Below are 23,511 nucleotides of genomic sequence, written 5' to 3'. Positions count from 1 at the left end.
CCATAGTTTAAATCATTGCAAATCAAACCCCTCATTACATAACGTATAGCATAAAAATCTGAACTAAATCTTCCTCGTGGGATTGACCCCTTGCTTGCTCTATACTATCTTGTGTGTTTTAAGCTAGGGTAATTAATTTGTGCGACCGCGACATCGCAACAAATTTTGGCATCGTTGCTGGGGAAGTAATTTTAGTTCCATATGGTTTGTGTTGGCATGAAACCGAATGGAGTTGATGAAGAACAAGTTAAGTTGAAAGCTTTCCCTTTCTCTTTAAAAGGGGCAGCAAAGGTATGGCTTTTCTCTATTCTCCCAGGATCTATTGGAACTTGAAATGCCATGAAGAAGATTTTCCTTGAGAAGTATTTCCCAGCATCTCGAGTTGCCAACATAAGGAAAGAAATATATGGGATTTGGCAATCTCATGGAGAGACTCTCTCCGAGTATTGGGAAAGATTTGAGCAACTATGCATTCAATGCCCTCATCATCAAATACCCGATCAGCTGCTCATTCAATATGTCTATGAAGGATTGATGCCTACTGACCGTAGTATCATTGATGTTGCAAGTGGAGGCGCATTGGTGGATAAGACACCCGAGGCTGCACGCCAATTGATCTCAAACATGACAGCCAACTCAAAATAATTTGGCACTCGTGGAGACTTCTCCAACAAACGAGTAAATGAGGTAAGTATTTCTAACCTTGAAAATAAAGTTAATGATCTTACTTCTCTTGTGCGTTCTTTGGCTTGTGGAAATGTGCAGTAGGTGAAAGTTTGTAGCATATGCTCCTCACAAGGACATGTTTCGGATATGTGCCCAATAATGCAAGAAGATTACATTGAACAAGCTCATGCAATTGATAGAGCACTCAACGGACAACCCCGGTGTAAATATGATCCCTTTTCCAACACGTATAATCCTGGATGGAGAGATCATCCTAACCTACGGTATGGGAACCAACCTCAACAAGGCAATCAAGGCCGACAGTTCCATCCCCATGGATTTCAGCCCCAACAAAATTATCAAGCAAGACAACGCTCTCCATTTACAAACTCCAATGTTATGGGGTCGTCATCCAATGATGATCTTCGTGAGATGATGAAAACTTTGGCTTCTAATACTGTTACCTTGCAACAAAATGTCATGTCTTTTCAACAGGAAACAAGGTCAAGTATTCACAACTTGGAAAAGCAAATGGGGCAAGTAGCTTCAAGTGTAGGGAAATTGAAAGCATAAATGAATGGAAAATTGCCCTCCCAAGCATTGAATCCAAAAGAGAATGTTAGTGCGATCATGCTGCGAAGTGGGAAAGAACTTGAAGAGAAAAGGTTAAAACAAATTGAGATGGAAGAAGAAGAAGAGATAGAAACTGAATTGAGTACAAAGAAGGAACATCATCCTCCTCCTCCATAAACTGAAACAAAGACCAACACTCCAAAGGTAACTCCTCACTCAAACTTTTTCCTAGAAAGTTGTGCTCTCGTTGGATTGGACCATTTGTTGTTTCTAATGTTTTTCCTTATGGTGCAATTGAAATTACAAGTTTAGAAACTAACAACATACTCAAAGTCAATAGGCATCGTTTGAAACCTTTCTATGAAGGTTGGACAGCAGAACTCACCGCTTCTGCAGAGTTAGCTGAACCAATCTATAAAGAATGAGCATGCAACATGTCGAGCCAATGACATAAAACAAAAGCGTTTACTGGGAGGCAACCCAACACAAAAAAAAATATTCAGATTTGCTTTCTTTTTCCTTATCTTTTTTTTTTTACATTTTAATTTATTTATTTTTGTCATTCTCTTATGTTCCTTTGCTTTTATTTCAACATTGAGGACAATGTTCTGTTTTAAGTGTGGGGGTATTGGGAGAATTTTGGTTTTCTTATTTTAATTTTCTTTGTTGTTCTTTAAAAAATAAAATAAAATTGTGTTTGGTCTTTTTAACTCCCATTGGTTTTTGAGGATATCAGTATTATGTATGAGAATTAATTGAGATAGATGAAGATATAAATCAAATGAAGGAGTATGCATGCAAATTTTAAGCTTTAATTGGTTTAGGGATTGACTTTGAGAATATGCCATGTTGACTTTATAGTGTTATACCAATGCAAGCTTTTGAGCCTTCAATATTATATTCTTTGAGTGTGCATTCTTTCAATGATAAGTATCTCTAGAACTTGCTTCATTTCTTATTGAGATTATATCCTATTACAAATATACATGAAGATGATAAAGGCATTAGGAATTTTAACCCCTCAAGCCAAAAAGCCAACCTAAAGCATATTATCCTTAGTGAGCCCGTTTTGAGCTTGTTTATCTTTTCTTTGCTTTATCCATGTATAAGCCTTAATTTTATATATGTTTTTCTTTTCCCCTGGCTAAGGATTAGAAGAGCATATACTTGTAATATCTCATGGAATTATGGTTGGAAATTATATGAAAAGAAAGAAGTGATGCTTGATGAAAAGATGGGCAAAGTTGCCGAAGGAAAAAAAAAGAAAAGAAAAAGAAAAAGAAAAAAGAATAATATAAAAAGGTATTCCTTTATGTTCTTAAGGTTTTATGTTGAAAGAGCTTGAAATCAAAAGGAGTTAAGCATTTGTGATTAAAGATGAAAAATTTATGAGCTTTGATGGAATATCTTGTTTGAAGTATCATTTTTCAAAATGCTCTACTTTCTTTGGTTTGAACCTTTCCTTTTACTTTTTTTTACCTCACCTTAACCTCAGCCCCATTACAACCAGAAAATAAGACCTTTTGATTCATGTAGTACTTGTAATAAGTTGCTAATGGAGATGAGATTGAAAAGCAAGCTTATGGTAGAACATACTCTTTGATTGAATTTAAGAGATTTAAACACATAAACCCTAAACACATGAGTGTTAGAGTGTATATCAATGAGAGGACCTATCACTTTGGCATGGCATAGATTTCATTTAAATCCCGACGATTGATTGAGTTTTGAAGTTTGCGATTGATTGAGTTTTGAAGTTTGCATGTAAATAAATTCATGAGAATTATACTATCTATCCTTCATGATTGTATTCTTGTTTATAATGCTTGTACTCTTAGACATTGATGGGAGATTAAGAGATTGATCATAGTTATTTTCAATTTAATTTTATTTATCCTTTCTCGAGGACGAGCAAGAGCTAAGTGTGGGAGTATTTGATGTAACCATATTATTCGATAGTTTCACCCGTATTTAACTAGTGTTTTGCGTATGTTATTTATATAAAATGCCTTGATATTCTTTGTTTATGTTTTGAAGGCACTTTTGGATGAAAGATACAAAAAGGAGTAAATTGGAGGTAATTGGCAGACTTGACGTTTAGTCGATGTTTTGTATTAAGTGTGAGTTCTAGAGGTCGAAACAAAGTGATTCCAATGGAATTAAAAAGCTAACATCCATACCTTTCTGGAAATCTAATGCAAGAAAAATAAAAAGAGAAAGATCATGGAAATCACTTCCTTCAAAGTCAAATCTCGCAGTCTGCCAATGTTGACCTTTGCCCATTCAAAATTCAAAATTCAATGTAAGCAGGTTGCGTGAAGAAACGAATCCAAATTTCATCCAGAAGCATCCAAACTGACATACAAGTGTTTCCAGCAATTTAGCTCCTCTAGTAAATATTCTAGAAGGTCAAGGAAGTCAGCCACCAACCTCAAACCAGCAGCTCAGCAGCCAGCCGCCAGCTGCCTTCACACTACCATCATCTATTGATGTTCACACTTGAACTTTGATTTTTCTTACTTACAATTTGTGTATAAATAGAGGGAGAGGAGAAGGAGGTGGCAGCAAGAAGTGAAGAAACACAAACTCTCCTCTCTACAAATCAGAAATTATGTATTCTTCCATCCTTAGGAGTAGTTGTTCAATAGATATGCAAGGCTAAGCTCGTTTTCTTGATTGCAAGGACACAACAAACCTTCGGAATTCAAGAACCGTGAGATTTATTCTTCCTTTTATTTTCAGTTTATGTTATGAATGAGTATGTTTGTTTTCCTATGCATATTTCCTATGATTGTTGATGATTGCTAGAGCGGACTCTAAGTTATTATTGTGAACAATCTATTGCTAAGTTTGATATCAAAACCTGAGTTGTGGTATATAAACTTGTGAAGCAACTAAGCTTGATAATTGTAGCGGAACTATGTTATTAAACTTAGGGAGAACATTCGATCAAAGCAACACAAATTGACAACTTGGTTGTTAAGATTAATGAATTTATCTGGATCTTAAGGCTGCCATTGGATTTAATTATTAGTGCGGACACTGTGATTGTTTGTTGGTTAGGGCTAGTTATACTGCGGATCCGTTAATTAACCAATATTAAGAAAAGATAAAATTCATAATATAAACTGGAGTTTCGTTTCAAGGATCAGTTCTAATTTCCGTTGATGGATGTGTGCTTGCAACCAAGGTTTGTTTTCTTGATATATTTCAGTTTCAATTGATTTTGTTTGCTAGTTTAATTTCTTCCATAGTTTAAATCATTGCAAATCAAACCCCCCCATTGCATAACATATAACATAAAAATCTGAACTAAACCTTCCTCGTGGGATCGACCCCTTGCTTGCTCTATACTATCTTGTGTGTTTTAAGCTAGGGTAATTAATTTGTGCGACCGTGACATCGCAACACAGGTAAAAGTCTGGAATCTAGCAGATGCTGGTAAATAAACTCACATGGTAACTGTTCAATTAAAATTCTTGTAACTATTCCATTGATATGGTCGAGGACCCCACCATCACAACACATCTCTTGTCTGGATTATACCACATGGCAAATGAATGTCTATCTTTGGCAAAGACATTAGAGTAGTCAATGGTACAACGAGACTTGGCTAGACTAACCTAATTAAGGTTTCCCACCATCAGAGTCTTCTTTTGATTCATCTCTCATCGTTTCTCTGGAATCCTTGGCAGAACCTTCAATCTTTCCCATCTTGATAGCTTGTTCAATTTTTTTGGCAATCCACATAATTGCCCGTCAATTTCCCAATATTGTTGTTGTTGTTTTAGGATTATTGGAAACCTCTCAATATCTAGGTAATCCTGGCAACGCACAAAAACAAAAGCGTGTGGAATCACACATTGTCAAAATTGGAAGAGAACCCGATGAATCTACATCTTCTATTTCCTTTTTGATTCCTCACTGATGGTGCAGCAAATAACCACTTTTGCGTTTTAATGCCGATACTAGAAGGAAACAATTATGGACAATCTAAAACCACTACATCCCTTCTTGGATTTCCCACTTGCATATCCACAAACAGATTCCTACCGAGAGATCTTTGCTACGTTGAAGTTTGATGTCTACTCATGTTTTTCAAACCAAGCTTGGCTCTTCAACCTGCTACAGTTTCTTCGTGCTGAAACTAATGAGAGAAATATTTGTAGCATATGCAATTAGTAAATCCCCTCTTGCACTCTCAACTTGCAGCATCATAAACAGATTTTTGTAGAGAGAGCTATACAACATTGAAGTTCGACGACTACTCATATTTTCATACCAGGCCTGACTCCTCTGCCTACTACAATGTTTTGCTCGTGCCACTGGTGGGAAAAATTTTCAAAGCATGTGTAATTAATACATCCCCTTTTGCATTTTCCATTGGCAGATCCACAAATAAATCTCTACAGAGATAGCTCTACCACGTAGAAGTTCAGTGTCTAATCATGGTTTTTCAAACCAACATCTTGTGTTGCTGAACTGGAATTGAGCTCATAATTGGGGTAACTTCAAAGAAGACTAATGCACCATGTATAAGAGGCTAGTAGTCATTTGGTTCCATTAGATGATGTGGAGGCGATGAACACTTAACAGTGCAACTGGACAAGAACCAGAGTTGTCATTAGTTAATGACTGAAGGCATTGTTGTTGTTGTTCATGACTGAAAAGGAGAGGTACAACTTCAATTGGACGTGAACAAGCAGTGTTCCCACAGAAGACTGTGCAGACATTCTCTTTCCATTTGATGCTCAACACTTGTTCGAGCAGATCTGAGTCTAGCTACTTCAACTTTGATGCTCTCAACCTTAATCTGATAATGAGCCTCTATCTGACACCTTTCTTCGCTTCCATCATCTTTCTTCAATCGCATGTAGCACAGCTTGTGTGGGGGAACCTACCTCGGTGCATGCATGATAAATGTATGAACATGTGATCTATATGATGAACTCGCCCTTCGAGAGGTGACATATGATCGCAACTCTTGCATTATGAAACAAGAATCTTGATTCTTGCACAAACTCTACAATGAAAATTTTCTGAGCGACGGTCATTGTGTCACCCATAAGTCTTGAGTTCAAGATGCTTCAAGAAGGGCTTGCTGATGCAAAACAATGTATACGACGTTTACATCCTAAAGGCAGGTTCTAATCCTTTTAAGTAAGACAAAAGGGAGGTTTACTACTTGGTCTCTAAAAAGGGTCCCTCGTTGTCCCAGTGATTACCTTCTTGAAGGCAATATAGGGGTCAGTAGGCAGTGAGATGGCACGTGTCCATCTATTACCAGTCTACGCACTCAACGAAGAGTTGAGGTTTACACAAACTTAAACCTTGATTAAAAGTCGTAAGGTAAGCTGCTAGTGCCTCTCCTAACCTGAAGCTTGTGTGAATTTAAAAAATTACACTATGTGATGCATGAGACAATTCTACAAAATACATGGATAAAACAAAAATAAAATAAGACAAAAATTAAACGTTGTGACCTCCTAACCTGAAGATTGTGTGAATTTAAAAAATTACACTATGTGATGCATGAGACAACTCTACAAAATGCATGGATAAAACAAAAATAAAATAAGACAAAAATGCAAAAACATAAACACATCAAATATACAAAGCTTAGTCCAATAATGTTGAAAACAATAACGTCCCCAGTGGAGTCGCCATTCTGCCGCACGTTGGAAAATCCGCGCAGCATTAGGCTTGGCGATTTTTCATCTTCTCGTTTGCTTTGATTGGTTCATTGGAGTCGCCACCTAGTATTTCATTAAAGGTTACTAGGAAACCCGGGTGTACTGATCTTGTCAGAGATTCACGGGTAAGGGACTAGTTGTTGTTAGGGAAGGTATTAGCACCCCTAACGCACCCTACCTGAGGTAAGCTGCTTCGTGAACTTGATGTGTTAAAGAAGTTTTAAAATTCGATTCATTCATCAAATTTTAGAAAATACAACTTACATGTAAGTTCATAATTCTTTATCCATGAGCAAATCAGAAAATTAAATTCTTCTTTATTCTTGCAATTTTATCATAAAAAAACAAAAAACATTCATAAACAAAATACACACCACACATTCACTTTCAAGCTTCATGAACTTGATGTGATTTTAAAAATAAAATTTTAGCTCAATTCTAAGGCTTTGATAAATCAATTATTAGTTCCCAGAATATATGTAGATACATGTTCTACATTTTTATGGAAAATACAACATGATTTTTATTTGTCCTTTAGATATTTGTGCATATAAAATAAAATATTAAATTCATTTTTTTTTATTCAATAACATATATATAAAAAAATACAAACACACACACAACTCTTTTTCTATTATTATTATTTTCTCTTTCTTTTTTTTTCTTTTTTTCTTTTTACATCCACATTTACACAAAGTATAAACTACAAAAAACTCAAAATTACACAAATATTACATTAAACAATTTAAAAATTACAAAATAATCCAAAAACTATTCAAAAAAGTGGCAAACAGACTTCTGGAGTTGCGGAACAGTGTTCAGTAGAGTTTCTGGACGTGGGAACAGTGGCGGCGCGAAAACCCAAACCCAGCAACAGGGGGGTCTGGATCGACTTCTTCCCCTCGTCCTTTCCTTGCCGGCGGTGACACCCACCGTCACCTACACAAGAAGAAAAACACACAAGCCAGTCGATTTTATTTCTTCATTTTTACAGATCTGCTTTTGGTTCCCTTTTTTTCTCCTCCGGAGACGATCCTACTGTGAAGGAGAGCCTTTACTTTGGTGGCCATGATCTTCTATGAACGTGGCGTGCTCCACGGTGGCCGGAGCAACGGGTGTCGCTGCTGTGTTCAAGCTGTTACCGGGGGTTCTGATCTGGTCTTGGCAGGCTAGCCAGTTGCTGTGGTCGGGTATGTTCGTTGACCCAGAGGGGGAGGCTGATGGGTCGGCTGAGAGAGGAGGATATGGCCGAGTCTGTGGGGATGAGGGAGGGAGATCAGCGGTGGCTGGTTCTCTGGCTAGGAAAGGAGCGAATGAGAGAGAAGTGAAGGGGAAGGCGACTGATTTGGCCAAGGAAAGGGGAGGCGGCTCTGGTTTGTTTTGGTAGAGAAGACCGGAGGACGAGGGAGAAGAAGATGGGGCTCTAGTGTGGAGGGAGGGGCGGTTATCTTTGGGCTGAGTTTGGCTGGCGAGAAGAAAGGAAATCTGATGATGGCTGGCGGCTAAGGAGATGGGTGAAGGAGAAGACCCCCAACGGGGTCTAAGTCGGGGAAGGCGGCGGCTACCTTTTTTTTGTGAGGGAGAAGAAAGGTTCAGCTTTTAGGGTTTCTCCTTCTTCTTTTTTTCTCTCTCCAAACTGCCCCTCTCCCCTTTGTGAATTTTTCTTCCCTCAAATCTCAAAATTACCCTCTCCTTAAGTGTGTTGAGGAGACCATTATTTATAGGAAAAATGTTGCTAGGTTTTTTAACTTGGTCTCTTAACTTTCATTTTTTTGTAAATTTGATTTTTGTAAATTTTTTTATATTTTTGAAAACGAGTAATATCAACATCAACTCAAAGAGGAAAATCAATGATTTTAAAAATGACGCGAGAAAAGTCGAACGCGTTCCAAAAACCTTTGAAAATTAAAATTCTTCTTAGACAACGTTGAAAATGCTAAAAACGATGCAAAATATATTAAAAACATATTTTTTTGGATTTTCATTTTTTTTTTTGCTATTTTTGGATTTTTTTAAAAAAATTTATCAAATAGGTGGGTGAAAAATCAGGTAACAACAGGGGGTGCAACAGTTCATCGACAACCGCACTTAACATTTCATGGTATGTTCGTTTAACCAATTTCTTTTATAAGTTATTATTTTCTTAAATTGAATTTGATGATTTCTTTTTTAATTTTTAGGAGACATAATAGTTAATTGAGGGAGAGATACAAGGACAATCCTTCGACCCACTCGAATTTCGATCCGGATTTGTGGATGAAGGCAAGATCATCTGGTGGACCCGATAGAAATCGGGAGTACGGACTCTCCAACACTACGACTGAGAACTTGCGGGCGGCCTGTAGTGTCTTAACTATTGGGAGCTCTTAATCGGTATCGAGCAGCCAGTCTCAGGAATTCGTGGCCTTGCAACAACATAAGACTCATCTCATCGAAAAATATGAGCAAACTCGGTAAATTATGAACAACTCTGCTAAATGGTCATGAACATGAGATCACAGATAGGTGGTACGTGTGCGCCCCCTTTTTGGTCGTATGATCTTGAGAACGACCAGCCTCCTCCTCCTCTAACGCCGCCATTATTCTAGTTTAATTTTTATTTATACAAATAAAATTATAGTGAATATTTGGATTTTATATTATTCAATTTTATTTTTACATATTTCAATTTTATACAATTGTATTTGTTTAAATATTTTCTTTTTTTTATTATTCTATACAATTTTATTTCTAAAAATATTTTTTAATTATCACGGACAAACTTATAGACATAATTATTATGTTGGTATTTTCCAGAGAGTTAGAAAATATTTACTGAATATGATACAATTACCAACGAAATACTTCTGTTGGTGATCTACCAAAGGGAATACAAGCGGAATCAATCCGTCGGTATATTCCGTCAGCATATTTCTAGTGGGGAAATTATTTTTTTTGGAGTGTATTTTTCTTTTGTAAAACCATTGGTTTTTAATTATTTTTTTACCGAAAAAATTAGTGATAGATGATGGAATTACCAATGAATGTTATATCGACGGATGCATTCCTTCGGTGAATTAATCGATAAAATCTTCACTGATGGAATGGTAATCTCATGCCAATGAAAAAATTTTGTTGGTAAAATTATTAAATGATGTAGTGTGTGTTTGTGTGTGTGTGTATGTCTAAAGTAAAAAAAACACACACACACTTTTAAGGATTAGGTATCATTGTGTTGTGAGACTACATGCGTTACTCGACCATGTCACTGTGTCATGATTTTGGATGATATATAGGAATACTGGACCTGACTCCTTTCATATTTCACATAAAGATCAAATTAAGATGAAAAGAAGATGAAGAACTTATCCTCAGATCAAGGATCCTATGAATATTAATTATTTCCGCTTAATTACTCCAATAGTGGTTGAAGTTATTTATCAATTAAGCACTATAATTTTTCAATAGGGTTAGAATTTAGATGTATAAACTATCTCTCAGGATATGATTTGGTGTCCCTCCTTTCTCTCTTAACTCATGAACATTGTTTATGTACATATCCTGATTAATTAAATAAATCCACGAATTGAAAAGAAAGAAAAAAGAGATTGCATCTTTATTAAGTAAAGGCAAATAAATTTTATAGAAAATATATAATGCTTGTGCCTTTCGTTTTTAGCTAAATGGACTGCCGGATTAATTATATTTATGTCCACTGACCGCATTTTTTCCAAATTCCAACTGGCTGATGTATGACGTTTATTTATATTGGGAAAACTAGAAACAAATAACTGGACATCAATCTATCTGAATCAATACAGTGGAATACAAGTTCCAATTCTTTTCTCTTTTTGTGCAATCAAAATCAGAATCAAACAATGAACAAGATAATGCAAATAATTACACAAATCAACACAAAAAATTTTAAGTGGAAAACCCGATGCGAGAAAAATCACGGGACCGTGGTCCATCTAAAAACTTCCACTATCAACAAATAATGGGTTCACAATTGTTCTTTCTTAGATTTAACTAAGGACTACAACATACATATAATCAATAACAATCTATTCTTGGAATACAACAAGATTAAAGAGAGAAGTATTTGAGAAAAACTCACAACACTGACAGCCTTATTTTCTGTTAAAACGCTCAGCTTCCACACTACTAATCTTCGATCCAATTATTCAGAATGAAGAGTAATGTGTCTAGAAGCTACTGTCAAAATCTCAACCCAATCCAACGGTAAACAGGCTAGAAATTGAAGAAAAATGACAGCCAATTCAGCTGTCTCAACTTCCTCTCTTTCTCCTATTTTTCTCCTCTCTTTTGTTAAAATTTCTGCTATCTCCTACTGAGGCAACGAACTGCCTCTCTTTTTAATTAATGTGGTGGTCCCACCACCACATGATATGAGACCACACACAACAAAAGTGTGGACATAAGTTAGTTTCTAATAACATCAACAATCTTCAAAGGAGACAAGGAGGCAATTATTGTTTAAAATCTTTCTTCTGGCAACCTTTTCAACGCTGAGTTTCCTTCAAGTTTCTAAGCATTTATTATATGCTTAGAAATTCCACCTCCAGTTTCATTGAATATAAACCCTCCAATTATATAATACTCATTTAGTATATGATGCGACGTATTATTTTAATTTTTGACAGTGATCCGAGAGAGATTGACTTCTTTTCTTATAAGTAATTTCTTCATTAATTTGTAAGAATTCAGTATCCAACGTCCACCAATACCTGATGACATCAATCAGTGTTACATGTATAATTCGTATTAAGGAACACATGTGGATGTATTAAAATTGTTTTATTCTAAAATAGATTGTAAAATACTATTTTAACATGGTGATGAAAGGTAAGCCTCTGAGGATTGATCCTGGAAGTTAAAGCCCGTTTAACTACGCTGTACAAGGAATCGAAATGCGACAGAAGTACCATGAAGTTAACAACACTAGCTGACAAGGAGGACCACTCGATGCTGTTGGTAGGAAAATGTAAGACCAAAGAATTTAAAACGTTTGTTGGGCTGGCTATGTTAAAAAACATCAAGCGGTTCATTGCTGTTTTAAGCTCGGCAACTCATTCCAGCTCCTGCTGTGTAATTTCAAAACAAGCTAGGTTTTGCTTTTCCATGCAACTATGCCATACAAGAATGTTGGATCATAGATGTACGTACCTGTCGATAGAATAATCCTTCAGTGCAATTTCTAACAATTTGAAGTAGACTTTTCAGTTCACCTACATACGGAGAGGCTTAGCCTTAATTGCTTAACATCTACGCATTTACCACCTGCTTGGACTCAATCTATTCCACAAGTTAGACTGAATTAGCTAAACATCCTTGATAAATATGGGAAACCAAGGTGCTACAACGTCACTCATCTAACACGGTTTAGAAACAAGCAGCTGAAACTGCTACGCTTTCAGTAAGATTCTATATAACATGACAAGTTATATTTGTTGAATTCAAGTCCTTGAATTTAGATGAGCAATTTCATTCTTTTTAGAGCACCATGCGCGTTAGGGAAGACAACTTTGAGAAGAGTACAAGAACAGCAAGTTGTTTACATGATGAGTTGCGATTCTGTAATCTAATTAATTATAAGAACTAAACCAAATATTATTTTGTAATCCGATTGCTGTATATTCAGATCAAATCTTGTATAGACAATAATTATGTGAATTTGATTGATTATGAAGTCATATCAAATCTTGTATAAAATTACTATACTTTTTTAGAATAGAATTGTTATTTATTCAGAGCTCTGTCTATATATTTCCTCCTTCGAAGAGAAGAATATTAATGAAAAATTCAGTTTGTAGACACTATTATTTTCTACACAAACAGCTGTCAAAATGGCAGTAGCAAGGAAATTGCATGGCTACAAGGTTCTGCCCAAGAAAACCAGAACTCCACAATAATAAATTAACAACATTGATGCAGTAACCTATTCAGTAGAATTTTGTATTGTTTGTTATGGTTGTCTATCTTGTGATGTTTCCATTTGAGCCCATCTTGCTTCTTGTAATAGACAAAACTAATAATAGTTACACTTTTTTTCCCCAAAAACTCCAATCTCAATAATATCTAAGAAAAAAGATTCCAAAGCTGAGATCAAATCCAAAGGCTGACCTCGTACGAAAGAACATCTGCAAAACATCAAGTAGATCGAAAAGTTAATTAAATGAATAGTGGAATTATAAGTACCAGGTAAGGATCAGTGGATGACTGATAACCATTAACCCACATACATGTCCCAAACTCTTATTTTTCTCTTTTATCGTTATATAGATAGTATACATACCGTTATCAGAACTGTAGGACAGCCTCTTCTCTTTTATCATGAAACACAGCTGAGTACTTAATTTCTCTCATTAAAGCATTGACTTGCTCCAAGCAAACCGAGTCTTTGTTCCTCTCAAAATAACGCGTAAATTCCTCGAAATTGCGTGTCTTTCTTCCTCTCCGATCACGGACTATCACCATATTTCAAATGCTATAAACCAAAAGCATGTAGTAGAAGTTATCACTTCAACAACAAAACTACCAAGACTAGTATGATGTGCTTCAAAGAAACTGCTCTAATGACTTTCCCTATCTTTACTTTTAACAAACTCCCAAAATTGTGGCTTCTGCTCCTTGTAGCTGCCTCCTTTTTAGTCACTACTCTCCCACATGGAGGTAAAGACATCTATGATAGTAAAGTTACAAACATTGGCGCCATCATTGATATCAATTCAAGAACCGGGAAAGAAGAGAAAACAGCAATGGAAATAGCAGTTCGAAAGTTCAACAATGGGTCACCAAATCACAAGCTGTCTCTTTACTTTCAGGATTCCCGGAGTAGCCCACTTCAAGCTGCTCTTGCTGGTAATATTCTTCTTCTTTTTTGGTCTCACTTTATGATATCTGGTTCCATGTACTTTTAACGTTTAGCCATGACAAGAGTGACTACTGTCTACACTAATGTTGCTCCATGAATTATTCTTGCAGCTAAAAAGTTGATTGAAGAGGATGAAGTGGAAGTGATTATTGGTATGGAAAGATGGGAGGAGGCAGCTTTAGTTGCTGATATTGGAAGCCAATTTAAAGTTCCAGTTATTTCATTTTCTGCACCTGCCATAACACCACCATTAGCATCATCTCGTTGGCCTTTCTTGATAAGAATGGCTCACAGTGATTCTAACCAAATAAAATGCATTGCAGCAGTTATTCAATCTTATAACTGGAGGAGGGTTGTAACTGTTTACGAAGATTATGCATATGGTGGTGATGGCATGCTGGCTCTCCTATCTAAGGCTCTTCAAGATGTTGGTTCAGAGATTGAATATAACTTGGTTCTTCCACCATTTTCCTTCGTATCTGATCCAAAAGATGCTGTTCAAGAAGAACTGACAAAACTACTAAGTGAAAAAATACAATCTCGGGTTTTTATCGTGCTCCAGTCATCGTTGCCCATGATGATTCATCTGTTTAGAGAAGCTAAGAAGATGGGACTTGTAGGAAATGACATGGTATGGATACTTACAGATAGAGTTACAAGTTTCTTGGACATAGTTAACACTTCTGTTATCCACTCCATGGAAGGTGCTCTGGGAATTAAGAACTACTATTATGATAATACAAGTTCCTACCAAACGTTTCTTACCCAATTCCGGCAGAAATTCATATCTGAATATCCAGAGGAAGGTTACTATGAGCCAGGATTCTATGCTCTACGAGCACATGACAGCATTGCTATCATCACTCAGGCCATGGACAGACTGTCTAGTAACACTAGCAGTCCAAAATCGTTTCTGGATAACATATTTACAACAAGTTTTGTTGGTTTAAGCGGCGAGATAAATGTCAAAGCAGGTAAGTTGTTGCATAGCCCTATGCTGAGGATTGTGATTGTGGTTGGAAGGGGATACAGGGAGCTAGATTTCTGGATACCTGAGTTTGGATTCTCAAACCAACCTGTGGTGGCAAAAGGTGGAGCTGAAAATAGTACAGATGCTACAAGGTTGAAAAGGCCGGTGATTTGGCCGGGCGACCTACAGCGTAATCCAAAAGGCTGGTTGATGCCTACTGATACAAAGCGGATGATTATTGGTGTTCCTGGTAGGACCTCATTTGAGAAGTTTGTGAAAGTATCAACAAACGATGCTGGTAAAGAGGAATATAATGGTTTCTGCATTGAACTTTTCCGTAAGGTGCGAGAAGTTCTGGGTTATGATCTGCCTTACCAATTTGTTCCCTACAATGGCACCTATGATGATCTGGTGCATCACGTGTACAACAAGGTAAGAACTTGATCCTCTTCTAAATATTCGAAGTACTCGATGATGATCATATGACGCAGTACAGATGATAGCTTTATTCTAATCCTTAAATATTTATTTTGTGCTTCCATTTTTTTATGTCTTATTTTTTGTTTGTAAGTGATTCCCTTAATCACAATACCTGACAAGACTGACATCTTTATACAATAACAGGAATGATAATAATATAATTTGCTGCTGCAAACTAAAGCCGGCATTAACATTTTTTTTTGTTTTTCCGGGTCCTCCATTTTGAACAAATAAACAAAGTTTAGATTAATAACTAGATGGCGCAGGTTATTTTTTTTTTTTTGTATAAAAAATATAAAAATAACAGTTAAGATTTAAAAGTGTTAGGTCTTTCTGCAAAGTTATATCTAAGAATCTTGGGTTTGGCTATAACGCTTGACCCAAAAGTAATATTTTTAATATTAATAATAATATTAAACTTACATGATCCAGTAGGTCTAGCTGCAATACCAGACCCAATAGCCTTGGATGTGGGTCTGGCTGCAAGGTCATGTCATAAAAGTGTGATAATTAAATAAATTAATTAAAAAGAAAAAAACTAATGAAGAAAAAGAAAAAAAAATCTGAATTAACTGGGTTAACCCTTTAAACCAGGTTAACCAGTCAAACCTTGGATTCATGTCGTGAAAGTTTGATAACTAAATAGAAAAAAAAAAATTGATGGGTTAACTCATAATTAATTGTACTAACCCATCAAACCAGGTTACCTGTCAAACCCGAGATCTATGTCATGAAAGTTTGATAACTAAATATAAAAAAATTGAATATTAACAACCTAAATTAAACGAAAAAAAAATTATAAAAAAACAAAAGACATAAGCCTGTTACTAATGAGGAAAAATTAAAAAAAAAATCTGAATCAACTGAGTTAACCCGTCAAATTAGGTTAGCCCGTCAAACCTGAGATTCGCATCATGAAAGTTTGATAACTAAATAAAAAAAAATCGACGAGTTAAACAAAAAAAAAAAAACTAAACTAAACAAAAAAAATTAATTAAAAAGGAAAAAAGCAAAAAAAAAAAATCTGGGTTAACTCGTCAAACCAGGTTAGCCCGTCAAACCCGAGATCCATGTCATGAAAATCTGATAATTAAATAAAAAAAATTCACATTAACAAACTAAATTAAACAAAAGAAAATTCATTAAAAGAAAAAAAAAACACAGAAAAAACAAAAAAAAAAACCCATAAAGGCCTAAAAAACAAAAAAAAAAAAAATAAAAACAGGAAAAAAACAAAAAAAATTAAAAAAAAAAAAACAGTTAAGAGTTTCACTGTGCACACAATGCACAGTGAAACTCTTATGTAAAAAAGACGTGGGGAAAACTACAGTGCTTTCCTTACGTCTTTTAGAGTATTACTTAATTCATCAAAGTGTATGAAGCCCAAATATATACGACTTTTTTGAATTATCAAGTCATTATCTCAAGACTCAACTGCATACTAATTCTAGAAATGATTGGGTCTGATGAACCTCTGGACTTACCATCTCTCGGCTCAGCGCTTGGGTCTAGAGAATTATTAGACTCATAATCTTCAGCCTTAGACAAGTACTGAGCTCAGACTTGTGTGGGTTTGGTAAATTTCTAGATCCACAATTAGATATATTTTACTCTAATAAATTAGAAATATTCTATTCTAGTAAATTAGTGATATTTTAACATGATAAAAAATAGATATTTAACTTATATTGAACCCTTTTCATTTCATGAAAAAGACGTACCTCGAAAGCTATAAAAGAAATAGATGTAACCTCCCATGAGGGTAGATTTAATTTTTCTCTACCTAGAATAACATATATTTATTTCCAAGGCTTTTTATATAACAAAGTTTGCTTATCTTTTGTGCTAATTTTTTTTTTAAAAAGACATACGATGCCCTTGTCGGCGATGTAACCATACTAGCCCGTAGAGCAGAAAAGGTTGAGTTTACTCAACCATATGCAGAATCAGGATTGTCAATGATAGTTCCAGAAGTGTCTAAAGAGTCAGCATGGATGTTTATGAAGCCGTTTACAAAGGACATGTGGTTGGTCACTGGTATCGTATTGATCTACACAACGTTCATGTTGAATCTAAACTCAATCTAGAAGGTCAAGGAAGGCAACCACCGCCCAGCCAGCCACCAGCTGCCACCAACGAACCAGCCACCAGCCTCCACAGCCACCAGCCGCCTTCACACTTGAAGTTTGAATTTTCTTGTTTTAATTTCATGTATAAATAGAGTGCCCAGCTTCTGTAATGTGTGTGGAGAGAATAGAGAGAAACATTAGAGAGAAAGCGAGGGTGTGTATTGTGAGTTTTGTTGTTAATTGTAAGCTTCAGATTTTGTAATAAAACAGTGTGTTTTATCCCCTCTGAGTGTTTCAAAGCCACCACAAGTGGTTTCTCCCACCAATAATTGGTATCAGAGCCCCGTTCGTCGGAAAACAGAAGAGTTTTGGGGTATATCCGAATTTTCAAAGTGGTCAAACAAGTTTTGATCATTCCACAGTGTAGTGCTCATCAAGACGAACTCACTATCGCAAGAATCAGCCTGATCGGAGCCGGAGGTAGTCCACACGCGCCGCCTGAAGATTCTGCACTGTTAGACCACGCGCAACCACTCGCGCCAGAGGAAGACGACGACTGACGTCCACACGCGCCATATTCAAGCCGAGCTGCGCCGTGTAAGCCAAGTCTGAGCCGAGCCGAGCGCCGAGTCCAGCCGAGCCACAAGTCGCGTCGTACACCGCGCCGAGCCGAGCCGCCAGCGCGCTGAGAGAATATTCCCCGAATATTCCCGGTTCAACCCAGCGAACCGCCCGCCGTACAGAATTGGTTTTTTGACCGGTTCACCTATTTTCTGACCCGATTTCTACAAAGTCAGACTGGTTCCCTACTATTTGGACCATTCCGGATCGATCTACAGTGTCCGTTTGGCCAAATTCAGCTTCCAAAGAGGTGATATAGTCATTCCAAGAGCAAAATGACTACAGAAGGTACACATACACTCATCCCGAAGCTGACCAAAGACAACTATGATAGTTGGTGCATCAGATTGAAGGCATTTCTTAGGTCACAAGAGTGTTTGGATATTGTACAAACTGGTTATGATGAACCAGAGTCCAAAGAAAGAGAAGATGCTTTACAAGAGGCACAGAAGCAAGCCCTGAAAGTCAACAGAAAAAAGGACAACAAAGCCAAGACCATCATCTACCAAGGTCTTGATGAAGATACATTCGAGATCATAGCTTTCGCTGAAACATCACATGATATATGGGAGGCTCTCCAACAGAATTACAAAGGTGCTGATAGAATCAAGAAGATTCGTCTTCAATCTTTGCGAGGAGAATTTGAGTTGTTGCAAATGAAGTCCTCGGAGTCTATTTCTGATTATCACACAAGGATTATGGTGATAATCAACCAGATGAGGAGAAATGGAGAAGCCCTCATCGATGCTCGAATTACTGAGAAAATTTTGAGATCCCTAGATCCAAAATTTGATTTTGTTGTTGTCACAATTGAAGAGTCCAAAGATGTGGACAAGTTGACTGTGGATGAGCTTATGAGTTCCTTGCAAGCTCATGAGCAGAAGATTGTAAAGCGAAATGGAGATAAGGCAATTGAGCATGCCTTACAAGCAAAGCTGTCCCTCAAGGACATATATGAGCAAGGGGAGACTTCATCAAATGGATACACCACTCAAGCAGAAAGTCAACAATCCAGAGGAGGATTCCAGAGATTCCAAGGAAGAGGTTCTTGGAATACAAGCTTTAGAGGAAGAGGTGGCAGAAACACCACCAGAGGAGGCCGAGGACAACAAGCATTCACTCCTAGAGGAAGAGGAGGCGGTTACAATAACCGTGACAAAAGGAATATCCAATGTTATAGTTGCAATCAATTTGGGCACTATAGCATTGAATGCAGAAGGAAAGCTCCGTTAGAGATACGTAAGCATGCCAACTTTGCAGCAAAAGAGGACACATGAGCAGCTGCATTGCTTGTCCAACAAGGACTTGGTGAAAAGCAGGAGGACATATGGTATCTAGATACTGGAGCCAGCAATCACATGTGCGGCTATCGAGAGTTATTTAGTGATCTAGATGAGACCAAGCAAGGTCTAGTTACTTTTGGAGATACCACAAAGGTTCCATTTAAAGGTAAAGGCAACATCCCAGTCAAGTTGAAGAATGGCGATTCCAACTACATCGCCGATGTCTATTATGTCCCAGCCATAAAGCAGAACCTGATCAGCTTAGGTCAACTTTTGGAGAGAGGCTATACTTTTTACTCGGAGAATTGTCATCTGGCAATTAGAGACAACAATTGGAGATTAATGGCCTATGTGAAAATGTCCAAGAATAGGATGTTTCCTTTGAACATCCAGTATGATACAGCAAGGTGTTTGAGCGCCATCACCAACAGTGAAGAATGGCTTTGGCACCTGAGGCTTGGACATCTGAATTTCACAAGTCTGAAGATGCTAGCAAGCAAGAAGATGGTCAAAGGTTTGCCTCACATTGATCATCCAGATGAAGTCTGTGAGAGTTGTGTCCTCAGCAAACATCACAGATCCAGTTTTGCCAAAGAAGTCAACTGGAGAGCAAAGAGGCCACTGGAGTTAATACACACAGATGTGTGTGGCCCAATTACGCCTATGTCGACTGGACAAAATAGGTACTTCCTCACTTTTATTGATGATTTTAGTAGGAAGACGTGGATATACTTTCTGAAGAGGAAGTCAGAAGTATTCAATTGTTTTAAAGATTTTAAAGCAATTGTGGAGAAGCAAAGTGGCTACATGATCAGAACCGTGAGATCTGATCAAGGTGGAGAATATACAGCCAATAATTTTGAAGCCTTTTGTACACAACAAGGTATCCGACATCAGACGACACCAGCTTATACACCACAGCTGAATGGTGTAGCAGAAAGGAAGAATCGAACGATTCTTGACATGGCAAGAAGTCTGCTCAAAGCAAAGAAATTGCCCAAGCAATACTAGGCTGAAGTTGTATCATGTGCAGTGTATCTACTAAATCGCTGCTCGACCAGAAGTCTACAAGGAGTCATTCCAGAAGAAGCATGGAGTGGTCACAAACCAAGTGTTACTCATCTACGAGTCTTTGGTTGTGTGGCATATGCAAAGATCCCAGATGAAAGAAGGAGAAAGCTCGATGATAAGAGCGAGAAATGCATCTTTGTCGGATATGGTGAAAGAAGGATGGGATACAGGCTGTATAATCCCATCACGAAGAAGGTGATTACGAGTAGAGATGTTATCTTTGAAGAAGATAAATCTTGGGAATGGAATGGTGATCAAGAAGCAATCAGATGGATCAACACTGATTTGATCCTTGAAGGTGAAGAAGTACTAACAGTACTTGTCGAAGAACCGATTGTGCCAGCAGCTGAACCACAAAGTCCGGCACACAGTTTCCCTGTATTCAACAGGAGAAACACACCAGGAGCATCATCATCAACACCACCATCAACATCCTCATCAGAAGGACCAAGAAGGATGCGAAATCTTGAAGAGTTGTACGATACCACTCAGGTAATGGAAGATACAACTTTGTTTTGTTTCCATGCAGATAGTGACCCATTAACCTTCAATAAAGCTGTCACAGAAGAGAAATGGATTAAAGCAATGGATGAAGAAATACATGCCATTGAGAAGAAAGATACCTGGAAGCTGACTTATCCACCAGAAAAGAAGAAAGCAATAGGTGTCAAATGGGTCTACAAGACGAAAGCCAAATTAGTGGATAAAGGCTATAAGCAGAGAGAAGGCATTGAAGGGAGAAGTATTCATGCTTGGCATGACATCCCTCGATTGAGTTTAAAGGGGAGATTTGTTGAATCTAAACTCAATCTAGAAGGTCAAGGAAGGCAACCACCGCCCAGCCAGCCACCAGCTGCCACTAACCAACCAGCCATCAGCCGCAGCCGCCAGCCACCAGCCTCCACAGCCGCCAGCCGCCTTCACACTTGAAGTTTGAATTTTCTTGTTTTAATTTCATGTATAAATAGAGTGTCCAGCTTTTGTAATGTGTGTGGAGAGAATAGAGAGAAACACTAGAGAGAAAGAGAGGGTGTGTATTGTGAGTTTTGTTGTTAATTGTAAGCTTTGGATTTTGTAATAAAACAGTGTGTTTTATCCCCTCTGAATGTTTCAAAGCCACCACAATTGGTTTCTCCCACCAACAGTTCATAGTGTGGTTCTTGGAGCATCACACCAATCCTGAATTCAACGGCCCATGGAAGAATCAGATTGGCACAGCTCTCTGGTTTACTTTCTCCTCTCTTTATTTTGCACACAGTAAGTTGCTTTCGAGAAACAGTAAAACTAGAATAGTTTAATGTGCTATCCACACAAGTGTCTTAAGTGTGCACCAGAGAAAATGCATCTCATCCAGCTTTGGCAGCTGCATTTCTTACTGCATGAGATAACATTATAATCAATCGTTGACATTTATATAGCTACGGTAGAGAAAATTCATAAGATTTAAATTTTTATGCAGGGGAGAAGATATACAGTAACCTCACCAGAGTGGTTCTTCTCGTGTGGCTTTTCGTAGTATTGATCTTAACTTCGAGCTACACTGCCAGTCTTTCTTCAATGCTGACTGTCCGACGTCTGCAGCCAAATGTTACTGATATTGAGTGGCTGAAAAGGAACAGCTTAAAAGTTGGCTGTGATGGAGATTCATTTGTAAGGAATTATCTGCGGAATGTGCTTGGATTCGAACCAGAGAACATCAAGAATGTTAGCTCTGAATACAGCTATGAAGGAGAATTTGACAGTGCCAACATATCTGCAGCCTTTCTCGAACTCCCATATGAGAAAGTTTTCATCAGTCATCACTGCAAGCGATATAGTGCAACCACACCTACCTACAGATTTGGCGGACTAGGCTTTGTGAGTTCATGACAGATTACCATAAAAAATTTCAGTTAAATAGTCAAGCAATTACTAGCACTCTTTCAAAGATGCATTTCCCTGCACAAGTGACTGATTGAATACTGCTCTGATTCTGTTTCCAGGTATTTCAGAAAGGCTCTCCTATCGCCCCAGATTTTTCCAAAGCGATCCTGAAGCTATCAGAAGATGGAGAACTAAAACGTTTGGAAGAAAAGTGGTTTGCTCCGTCGCGAGAGTGCTTGAGCAATGCAACTGATAATGATATAACTGGAAGCTTGAGCCTGCAAAACTTCTGGGGTATCTACGTTATAACCGGTGCCACTTCCACCATTTGTTTTCTCCTATTTCTGTTTCAATTGCTGAAAAACTACTATAAACAAGAAGTGGAGGACAGAGGCAATGCAACTCCAAGTGATAAGAGTGTTTGGGGAAAAACAGTTGCTCTAGCAAGGTATATCTATCATGGAGAGACTGTTACTCCAGGAGAATCTCCAATTTCTGATCCTTCCCCTGATATCCATGAATGGAACTCTTCCAATTTGGAACTCTCTAATCCTGAAGACACTCCAGAGAATCTTCAGCCCTCACCACCAGCTGAAATTGAAGTTGTAAATATTCCAGATTCTGACACCCAATAAAGCAGCAATGTGGTCTGACGCTCTCTTTTCGCATATGTACTGCTAGGTGTAAATTAGCTGATATGAATATACTGGTTAGATTTGGATATTTTGGCTACTTCAGGTCTGATTCAAAACACATCTCCAAACTAGAGTAAATATGTGAAAGATGCAAACCTAGAAACACAAGTAATTATCTTTGACTGATTTGTGGCCAAATATATGTAACAAAAATCCTTTGATTGTATTTTCCATTGGGGTAGTAGTATAGGCTTGTATAAATATCCTCAATACTTTTTGTGAGATACATGAAATATACAATTTTCATTTTGTTTTTACATGATATCAAGAGTATTTCTTTGATTTCTATTATTTATTTATTTTTTCATGGTTTCCAACAAGTTTTTCCCTGTGGGTTTGGGTTGCTCCCATGATACAGAAGCACCCATTTGCCATATCGCGATCATGGTCTCTTCTACTATTTATTTTTTCTTGGTCTCTTCTACTTGTCAAAAGTATTTTTTTTTTTTTAACACTTCTATCAATCATAAATTATTTTATAAGAATTTATTAGGTGATGAATAATTTGTTTAAATCATTTCGGTGACTGTCTGTTAATTGGGCTAATACACGATCGCTATGGTGATTTCACGAAGTTTAGAGACCTGAATTCTGCTACTAGTCTCTGATTTTGGGAATCTGTTAACGCAATTGACGTGAGGGATGAGGGTATC

The 23,511-nt window shown here is 37.3% G+C and overlaps 1 protein-coding gene across 1 annotated transcript; it reads left to right on the top strand.

Annotated features, from left to right (window-relative positions):
* The first annotated feature begins 13,275 nt into the window (after positions 1-13,275).
* On the top strand, positions 13,276-23,044 carry LOC118033095 (glutamate receptor 2.7). Its single transcript, XM_073408700.1, has 6 exons — positions 13,276-13,793; positions 13,917-15,208; positions 17,122-17,340; positions 21,386-21,557; positions 21,760-22,157; positions 22,283-23,044. The coding sequence occupies exons 1-6, from the start codon at positions 13,481-13,483 to the stop codon at positions 22,796-22,798; spliced, it is 2,910 nt and encodes a 969-aa protein (XP_073264801.1). The 5' UTR covers positions 13,276-13,480; the 3' UTR covers positions 22,799-23,044.
* The last annotated feature ends 467 nt before the right edge of the window (positions 23,045-23,511 follow it).

The sequence above is a fragment of the Populus alba genome, chromosome 4 (assembly GCF_005239225.2).
Source record: "Populus alba chromosome 4, ASM523922v2, whole genome shotgun sequence".
NCBI lineage: Eukaryota > Viridiplantae > Streptophyta > Magnoliopsida > Malpighiales > Salicaceae > Populus > Populus alba.
This window is presented reverse-complemented; position numbering and strand designations above follow the sequence as displayed.

Bases quoted from the DNA above. Each gene is read 5' to 3' on its own strand.
- LOC118033095 (XM_073408700.1), top strand. From the start codon at position 13,481: ATGATGTGCTTCAAAGAAACTGCTCTAATGACTTTCCCTATCTTTACT. The intron at 13,794-13,916 runs GTAATATTCTTC...TTATTCTTGCAG, and splicing joins ACTTCAAGCTGCTCTTGCTG to CTAAAAAGTTGATTGAAGAG. The intron at 21,558-21,759 runs GTAAGTTGCTTT...ATTTTTATGCAG, and splicing joins CTCTCTTTATTTTGCACACA to GGGAGAAGATATACAGTAAC.